The sequence below is a fragment of the Macadamia integrifolia genome, chromosome 7 (assembly GCF_013358625.1).
Source record: "Macadamia integrifolia cultivar HAES 741 chromosome 7, SCU_Mint_v3, whole genome shotgun sequence".
NCBI classification, from domain to species: domain Eukaryota; kingdom Viridiplantae; phylum Streptophyta; class Magnoliopsida; order Proteales; family Proteaceae; genus Macadamia; species Macadamia integrifolia.
In genome coordinates, this window is record NC_056563.1 from 34,863,895 (window position 1) to 34,872,974 (window position 9,080).

Genomic DNA, 9,080 nt, shown 5'->3' on the forward strand with positions numbered 1-9,080 from the left:
TTTGCAATGATTGAATTTTTGCTTGAAGTTTGACATGTGGCTAATCCATTAGTCACATTCCTTATTCATATAATTGTAAAATTGTCCAGTAATTCAAATTTTGTGAATAATTTAACATATGTTTAATCAACAAGGAACCCCATCACCTATTCATATAGTTAGAAATTGCCAAATCATTAGACATGACTAAAATAAATTGAGATGTTTGATAAGCACGCGTGTTGCCACCTTTCTTGTCAATTTGTGCTCTTATATTTTGTAATCCTGTTTCCATCTCATAATACTATTTTACCACATTCGTGTTGCCACCTTTCTTGTCAATTTGTGCTCTTATATTTTGTAATCATGTTTCCATCTCATAATACTATTTTACCACATTCATGTTAAAAAAAAAAAAAAAAAAAAAAAAAAGACGAAAGAACGTTACCCGCTTGTGTGGTTATTGTGAATTGATAAAATCATTCTAGATTGAGCCAATTGAATCAAATCGAGTCAAATGTTTATTGGGTTGATTTCGGTTTGGGAGATTGTAACCTAACTAACAAATCGAATTACACCAAAAACCGAATGAACCTAAAACCAAACCAAAACTGATTCAAAACCCAAATCAAAACCCAAAAAAAAATCCAAAATTCATTAAAAATTAAGTTTTTGCATAGTTTTATATGAAAAAATCAAATCCAAATCAAACAAAAAACTGAAACGATTGACCATTATAAACCGATAAAATAAATTGAGGCCAAACCACACCAAAACCAAATTGACACTAAGATTTCTTTATTTTTCGATTTTGGCTTCATCATTTCCGCACCAAAACCAACCCATTGGCATCCACCACCTGTATGGACACACACAAATAGGTAAACTTTATATTTTCCTTTATCTTTTACCCATACTATTCATATGCAGAAATCCCACAGCCTCCCCCCAGGCCCCACGCCCCGAAACAAACGGGACCTACATAGTTACAAATAATAAGGTTTTTTTATCCTGCTACGAATCCACTCTTTTCCTGTCATGTCAAGTGTCATCCTCTTCCGGCATTTCTCACCTTTTTATATCAATTAGCAAGTCATGGTCCTCACGTCGTCATGGCCTCATGGGAAAGGTGCCAATCAATTACGTGCTTCGCCTAGGGCCCCTCGTAACTTCCCTAACAAATATTATTCTATTTTTTTTTTTTTTAATGAGAAACATAATCGGATTTGGGATTTCCTAAGCATGTGATCCTGTTATGAACATGGGTTGGGTTCATTCTTTTCCATCAACCTCGGATTGGAAAATCTAAAACCAGGTATTCTTGAACCATCAATTTCTTTTTATATATATATATATATATATATATTTAACCTTTAAGAGAACGTTTCCACACCGCCAGTGTGAGGAGAATTCGTTCACTGCAGGGCATAAAGGGCACTCAAGGGAGAAAGGGGCGTGGGGGTCTCCTTTGTCGGATCCATGCGGTGAATTCATTGTGCGGTTCAAGAAAACTTAAGTTATCCTATTTTGAATGTAATTTTTAGTTTGATTTATGGTATGAATTGAAAACTATTGATCTTAATTAAATTAAAAATCAATAAATCAAATAGAATCATAAATTGATAAACCGAATAGAAACTGAACCATTACATCTAAAAATAGTACAAGTTTGTTTTTTAGAGTGACTTTCATCCATCGGTCCATCTCTTCAGCTCTTCCTTCTACACTCATGAGTCGAGAATTGAGGTGGTTGTGGAGCTTGTGAACTTTCAAATTTGTTGAAGTCTTATAAAATAAATTTGTTTAATAGTTTATAATGCTTTTAAGTTTATATTTCAGGAAAATGAACACTCCTTGATCGTACAGTCTCATGGCCTGATATAGAGAGGTGAAATGATACCCCTATCATTGTGAAATCCCAGAAAACCACCCCACGTTGATGTCCATGTGTGCCTCCTCATTAAACCTTGTATTGACACAAAGGTCACACAATGAAGGAAGAGTCTTTTCTCCTTAAACTTTATACACGTTTGGCTATATTAGTTTGATTTCGTAGAAAAAGATCTTTAGGCATTTATGAAGGTTTGAATAGGTTGATTATAGTTTAAGCTTTTGAGGCATCCGAGTGAATATGTATATTGCATATTCTCCAATGCTATTACAAAACTTATGGAACCGAATCCAATCTAAAATCAAATTCAACCGGGATTTCCAAACCAAATTCAAACTAGATAGTTGAGCCCGAAATCAAACTAGATTATCAGTTTTGGTTTGAAAAAGTGAAAATGTACTTGGTTTCAATTTATACCTATTAATCTGAATTTTCTTGTAATTGTCCTTTTTTTTTTTAAAACAAATTTGAGTTCTCCAAATTGCACAACCTAAAGTGTATTTTGAGGTTGCATAAAAAGTATCACAATATTGTAGGTTTTATGAACTGAAATTTGATGGGCACTCAATTCCTGAGATCACCACTCACATTTTAAATTTCAACACCAATGAAGTCAATATTCACCTTTTTTTTTTTTTTTTGTTAAAATCAATATTCACATGTTAATTGTGTTTGTTTTAGGAAAAAAAATATTCAAATTTAACATGTGAAAAAAAAATATGAAAAATCCAATAAGAAAGAAAATTTTGAGAACGAAAAAAAAGTGAGTGAGTTTTGGATGCCTAAAAGGAATATTGCACAGCAAGAGAAATATATTATCAATTCCGTCCAATAGGGGATGCTTTAAGACCCTACAATGGTGGTTGAACCCTATACTACACTACAAATGTAAAGAAAAACTTTTTCCATAAAAAAATGACAATATATTAGGTGCGTGATTCCATTTGAATTCAAAAGACCATTATTCCATATATTTTTCCATTGATTAACATGATTACATTACACTTTCATGATATACAATTAAGTGCAAGTACTGGTATCATGGCTTCAGGTATTGGTATCATATCCATTGTATTATATCAAAATCGATTAAGAATGATCCCTGATCTTTGATCGATTCAGATTAATTATTCTTATCGTTTTAAGGGTAAAGTAGTAAAATTTTATACTTAAAAAAAAAAAAAAAAAAGCAAAGATAAAATTGACTGATACATATATTGATCTGATCCCATCCAGATCGGTGTTGAATTGGTATAGGCTGGTATAGACACCAATACCGATACCGTCCTTTAAATCCATGATTGGTATCGGTCAATACCGATTTGGAGCGATGGTGTCATTCCAAAATGACTGTTTTCGAATTTTTATCCGAATCGAACCTAATATGGAGCGATGGTGTCAGTCCAATCTGTACCGACTAATCACTAATCGAGGAGAATAAGATGTTTCCTTGTCATAAATTGTGGTTATTATTTAATAATTAAAAAATAAATAAACAATGTTCATTAAAAGAGGAAGGAAGTGTCACGAAAAGTGAGCGGGTTTTCCGGTAGAAGAAGTAGAAAGATTTTGCAAAAGCTGTTCCTTTGACGCGTGAGCCGTGAGCCGTGAGATGGACATGCGACGGTTGCGATGATCGTCTCATCTCTATCGGAATAGTAACAACGGTAAAGAAGGAGGAGGTAAGAGAGAGAGTGTTTTGGATGAGGGAAGAGATGGGTTCTGTTCTATTCTGTGATCAGTCTTAAATTGAGATTGCAGAATAGGAAGGGAGGCTCTGTTGCCATGGCGGCGTTGCAGAATGCAGGGCTCTATGTATTTAATGTTTCCCAAAACAAAAAAGGAAGTGAAGCAACGAAACTCCAAACCCAAACTAGTAACCGAACACCAAAGAGAAAGTAGAGAGAGAAAAAACAACAAAACACGGTAGTAGACAGTAGTGGATGACAGTAGTAGTAGTAGTATTCTATACAGTTCAAACCCACATACCCAAGAAGGTAATACACACTCATACGGTACTACGGTAGAGAGGAAGGAGTGAGGGAGTGAAGGAGTGAAGGAGTTGAGTATTATCTCATCTGATATATATATATTTTTGGTGTGGTGGCTGTCCTGATCTGAAGTAATAAAGAAGCAATTACTTCAAAAGCGGCGTGTCCCAGACTCACCCAGGTGAGCTTTTCTGCTATGGATTTTGAGTTCCAATTGAAGTTTGCCACAGGTTCAGGGTGGAACAAATGGCTGGGTTTTCACTAGGTGAGGGAGGAGGTGAAAGTGGAACCCACCACCAGCACCAGTCACAGCCAGAGCAACAACCGCCCACTGAAAATCCTCCGGGTAGCCTTTTCCTTTACTGGAACGGAGAGATCTCATTTAATAACAACAACAATAACAAGGGTTTCCAGCTATGGCAACTTCATCGTCATCATCAACAGTGTTTGCAAGAAAACATTTGCTCTTCATCATCTTCCGATGAGCTGATCAATTGGAGAGGACGAGCAGAAGCAGCGGCAACCGTGAGTGTGAGAGCGACGAGGATGAGGCAAGGAAGTGGAAGTGGAAGTGGAGGAGGGGTGAGTTGCCAGGACTGTGGAAACCAAGCTAAGAAAGACTGTATCCATATGAGATGTAGGACTTGCTGTAAGAGCCGAGGGTTTCAGTGCCCGACCCACGTTAAGAGCACTTGGGTCCCTGCTTCTAGAAGGCGTGAGCGCCAGCAACAGCTCGCCGCTATTCAACTACAACAACAACAACAACACCACCATCATCAACAGCCGCAGCTACGAGGTGAGAATCCCAAAAGGCAGAGAGATAATACCAATGCTCCCTCCCTCGCCTGCTCTCGTTTTCCCCCCACCTCGTCAGGTACAGTAGTTGCCCTTCATTATGTACAGTAGATGACTAGAGAATCCACACCTCTCTCTCTCTCCCTCGACACACGGACAAGAACATACTCAGAGAAAAAAAGAAAGATTTGAATCAAATATCGAGACAGGGAGAAAGCCCATTTAGTGATATCCACAAAAACTAGGTCGAAAGCAGCTTTTTCCTTTCTTTTTCTTCTAAGAGTATGTTGTGTGATACTGTGTTTTCTGGGATGTTAATCTTCATAGTATGTTGTTGGTTGGAGTTGATTTTCAGGATTGGAATTGGGGAACTTTCCGGCGGAAGTGAATTCTCCGGCGGTGTTTCGTTGCGTGAAAGTGAGCTCCATCGACGAAGCAGACGACCAGTATGCATATCAAACGGCTGTTAACATCGGAGGACATGTATTCAAGGGTATCCTCTATGATCAAGGTCCTGAACTCCATTACGGTCCTGGAGAAAGCTCCTCTGCAGGTGGTGGTTTAGGAGTAGGAGGAATACAAGCTCCTCATAATAATCTCATCACGGCAGCTTCCACCACTATAACAACTGCTACAGCAGCAGCAGCAGGAATACTTGATCCTTCATCTCTATATCCACCAACACCCCTCAGCGCTTTTATGGCCGGTACGCAATTCTTCCCACCCCCAAGATCTTGAAAGAAACTTAGGAGCTTGGCACTTTGCTTCAAGAGTCAACTCAATACTATTGCTAAAGTTGCATCATTTCGTCTATCGCAATGATGTCCTCCACGGGAGCTGTACGTGCACCTCTTGGGCCATCATCATCATCGTCTCTTCTTTCCTTTTAGGTTCTTCTCACTAACCTTTCATCACTCTTCTCTTTATATTATTATATTCTGCAATCTACATTGTTGTTGTTGTTGTTGTTGTTGTTTTTCCCAGAACTTTTCAACACCCACACATGCATTGATCTCAAATGATCAGAGAAAAAGAGAGAGAAGTAGCACCCCAGATGTTTGTTTGTTTGCTTGTTCATTCAGATTTTATCAGTTATGAGTTATGAGTTTTGAGTTCAAGTTCATGTGTAGCGGGCGGGGAAGAGAGTTAGAGAGTTGGAGAGTTGGAGGGGAAGAGGGTTTAAATGCGGGTCGAGTCTAGGTGTCTTAGTGCATAATGTCAACTCCATAGTCATCTCTTTCTCTGTTTGATTTGTTTCTTTAAGTCCTTTCTTTATTATAGTTTTCCCTTTAAATGGGTTGGATTTGATCTGGCTTTCTGGTTGATTTTGAACTTTGAAGCCACTTTTTTCCCGTTTACGCGTTGGTTTGCCGGTTTGACATTAGAGACGATATGGGTTCCGTGTTTAGCTGGGCAAATGCTGTTATCACTACTACTTCCTTATTTTCGTTTTCCTTTTTCCTGTTTTTTTCCCCCTCAAACCTTACCGGGTCAAAAAAATATATTCTACTTGTTCTTAATGATTGCCACTTATTGAGCCATGCATGGAAGATTCAAAAAATATAAAAATAACTTGAATTCAAGAATGCAAAAGTTGAACAAGAAATTGGATAAGGGTTTTTCCTTTACTTCTTCACAAATTTATTTATTTATTTAAGGTCCAATCAATTTCAGTTACTTAAAACAGATATCCTTGGATGGAGACCCTTCTTGGATATGACATAATGGGAAATGATGCTCTCTAGCTGCTCCTGTTTAATGCACCTGCAACTCTACATGAAAGGGGGAGGGGGGCTTTAGATGTATATATGTGTGGAGATATGTACTTGTCTTCACCATTAAGAATATCTTGAAATAGGGAAACTAAGTTTTCATTGGTTCCAGATTTAGTTCATTTGTAATAAACAGAAAGACTGAGAATTTTACCCTAATTTACATACTATCTGACCCATGACATGTTCTCTTCTCTTTAGAGCTTCACAAGATAATGCTCCTTGAGAGAAATGACAACTCCATCCATGATCATCTTTTATTGCTTGAGATGCTTTTGTTAGTACAATTCTTCATTACTGTTGGAGTGATCGATGATGCATTCGGACACTAGAGAAAAACCATACAATTCATTCCTGCATTTTTCTGGTGAGAGTCCATGAATGATGGGTTTCCATTTCTATTTCCTGTGCTTCAGGAGGAATAACATAGCTTTGTACCAGCTATAAATTTTATGCTAGGAAAACATTAAGGAATTAATTATGTAGAAAAACTTAGCGTAGTGGAGATGAGAATGTTATGATGGATGTGTGATAAAACTAAGAAGGATAAAGTAAGAAATGATCATATTAAAGATGACATGGGAGTAGCTCTAATACATGATAAGTAACTAGAAAGTCATTTGAGGTGGCATGGCCATGTACAACGGAGGCCTTTGAATGCTCTAGCATGAAGGAGTGATTTGTTTCTGATTGAAGGAACTAAAAAAAGAGTTAGGGACAAACCTAAAATGACCCTAAGAGAAGTGGTGAGGAAAGAAATGCATATCTTAGGCCTTGTATCAAATATGACCTCGAATAGAGCTGATTGGAAGGAAATGATTTGTGCAGCCAACCCCAATTAATTAGTTATTGAGATAAGGCTGAGATGTTTAAAACATTAAGGAGTTATTGGGGTGGGGGGGAATCGATGTATAATCATAAAGGAAATGTTATTCCTCAAAGAAAAATATTTTATGATAGAAAAGATTAGGTGGGCATCTGATGGCTTGCAGAAGAAGATAAGGAGCCTTTAATCATAGATAGATAAATATTTGATTGTTCTCCATAGTTAGCCATTTGTTCCAAAGATACATTCAGACTGTACAAAGCAAAAGATCCATACCCATAAGGACAGTATAGTTATACTAAGGAGGGATATAATACTTATTGTACTTCATTGTAAAAGGACTTAAAAGGTCTTTTTTTCCCCAATCTGTTTTATGTAGTAGAGATGCATTTCCAAACAAGGAAATAATCACTTGAGTGGATTCTTAACTAGGCTCCCAAATAAAATATTCAGTATGTCTTAACATGATATCCTAGACAATGTTCACATTTAGAGCCTTCATTTACTTTAATATAAATATGAGAAAGAAAGCTTATACCTTTAAGAAGGTAATAGAATAATATAGGGTAAAAGAACTAAAAAAAGTTTCACTTAATATATTGTTAGCTTTGTCTAAGGACCATGAGGTGCCTTATGGTGTTTTGTTTTTTGGGGTTAATATCTGCCTTTTGGCATTGTATTATATTTTATTTTCTTAATATATATATTTTTTATCACCCCAAAAATAATGGTTCACATTTTCAACAAGTTGAGAAATTTAGACAAATCAAAATGCATGACATAGCATTTGATCAAGCATGAAAATAGAATATATATCATTAAACATTAAAAAATTAGTTTGAAAACCTTGCTAAAGGTATAATAACAAGGAGAACCACTTGAACATAAAAAAGTACCCCTAAAAGGAATAAAAGATTGATTAGGAATATGAACCTCAAGGACTAAAGAATCAGAATAAGGTGTAAAAGATCATTGCAATAAAACAATACTAGTAAGTGTTCTTGGCCAAAATTGGAAAGCAAATATAAGCATAATGTTGTGTCTTTTTTGTAACTGATGTTTCCTTTTGGAAAAGACAAATTGTAGAGTGACCATAAACCTCATTCTGTATGCAATTCATATTTAAAAAATAAAAGGACCAGAAGGGAGAGAACAAAGAAGAGATTCATTGGGCTTGCATTTAACTCATGAAGTCTAACTGGAAGTCATGGCAGATGTGATATGATTTGTTCATGTCATTGGAAAGGACAATGGTAGTAACAAGAGCAAGGCTAGGGTGCATGCCTTCTAACAGTAAGGAAGAAAAAGGAAAATCTGGCAATATTAGTAAATTTAAAGAAAATAAAATTATGCTGCAACACTTATGGGGAACACATAAGGTTTATCACCATAAGTGGTCTCTCTGAGCAGTAAGTTTATTTTTATAATGCTGATAGAAATCTCTTGAGGTGTAATCAGTCCATCAAACTGAATCTAGACTTCTCACATCTGGATAATCTCTAGAGTGGATAAATTTACATGTCTGTGCTCAGATGTCAAAGGAAATAACATTCTTCCTACAGGAAGTCACAGTTCAGACCCAAGATTTATGAGTTTATGCCATGCCTCGAGGATGTGATGAGTGGCCATTAAATTTGATTAATTATTTTGATTTCTTGATAGGGAAGTAGAATTTTCATCAAACAAGAAAGATATTACATTCATCTTTATAAGATGATAAAGCTCATCTATAAAATCAAAATGAATGATAGTAGTCTCTACATCCTCAGGAGGCATAGATGCAATGTAATCCTCTGGTTCATTGAACTCGCTCGGAACATGGTAAT

The 9,080-nt window shown here is 36.4% G+C and overlaps 1 protein-coding gene across 2 annotated transcripts; it reads left to right on the forward strand.

The window, feature by feature from the left end:
* Window positions 1-3,926: 3,926 nt before the first annotated feature.
* On the forward strand, window positions 3,927-6,014 carry LOC122085231 (protein SHI RELATED SEQUENCE 1). Of its 2 annotated transcripts, none has more exons than XM_042653716.1 (2): window positions 3,927-4,735; window positions 5,012-6,014. In XM_042653716.1, the coding sequence occupies exons 1-2, from the start codon at window positions 4,108-4,110 to the stop codon at window positions 5,392-5,394; spliced, it is 1,011 nt and encodes a 336-aa protein (XP_042509650.1). In that variant the 5' UTR covers window positions 3,927-4,107; the 3' UTR covers window positions 5,395-6,014. The 2 variants fall into 2 exon arrangements, with proteins under 2 accessions (XP_042509650.1, XP_042509651.1); XM_042653717.1 differs by having other exon boundaries at window positions 3,927-4,657.
* The last annotated feature ends 3,066 nt before the right edge of the window (window positions 6,015-9,080 follow it).

Bases quoted from the DNA above. Each gene is read 5' to 3' on its own strand.
- LOC122085231 (XM_042653716.1), top strand. From the start codon at position 4,108: ATGGCTGGGTTTTCACTAGGTGAGGGAGGAGGTGAAAGTGGAACCCAC. The intron at 4,736-5,011 runs GTACAGTAGTTG...GTTGATTTTCAG, and splicing joins TTTTCCCCCCACCTCGTCAG to GATTGGAATTGGGGAACTTT.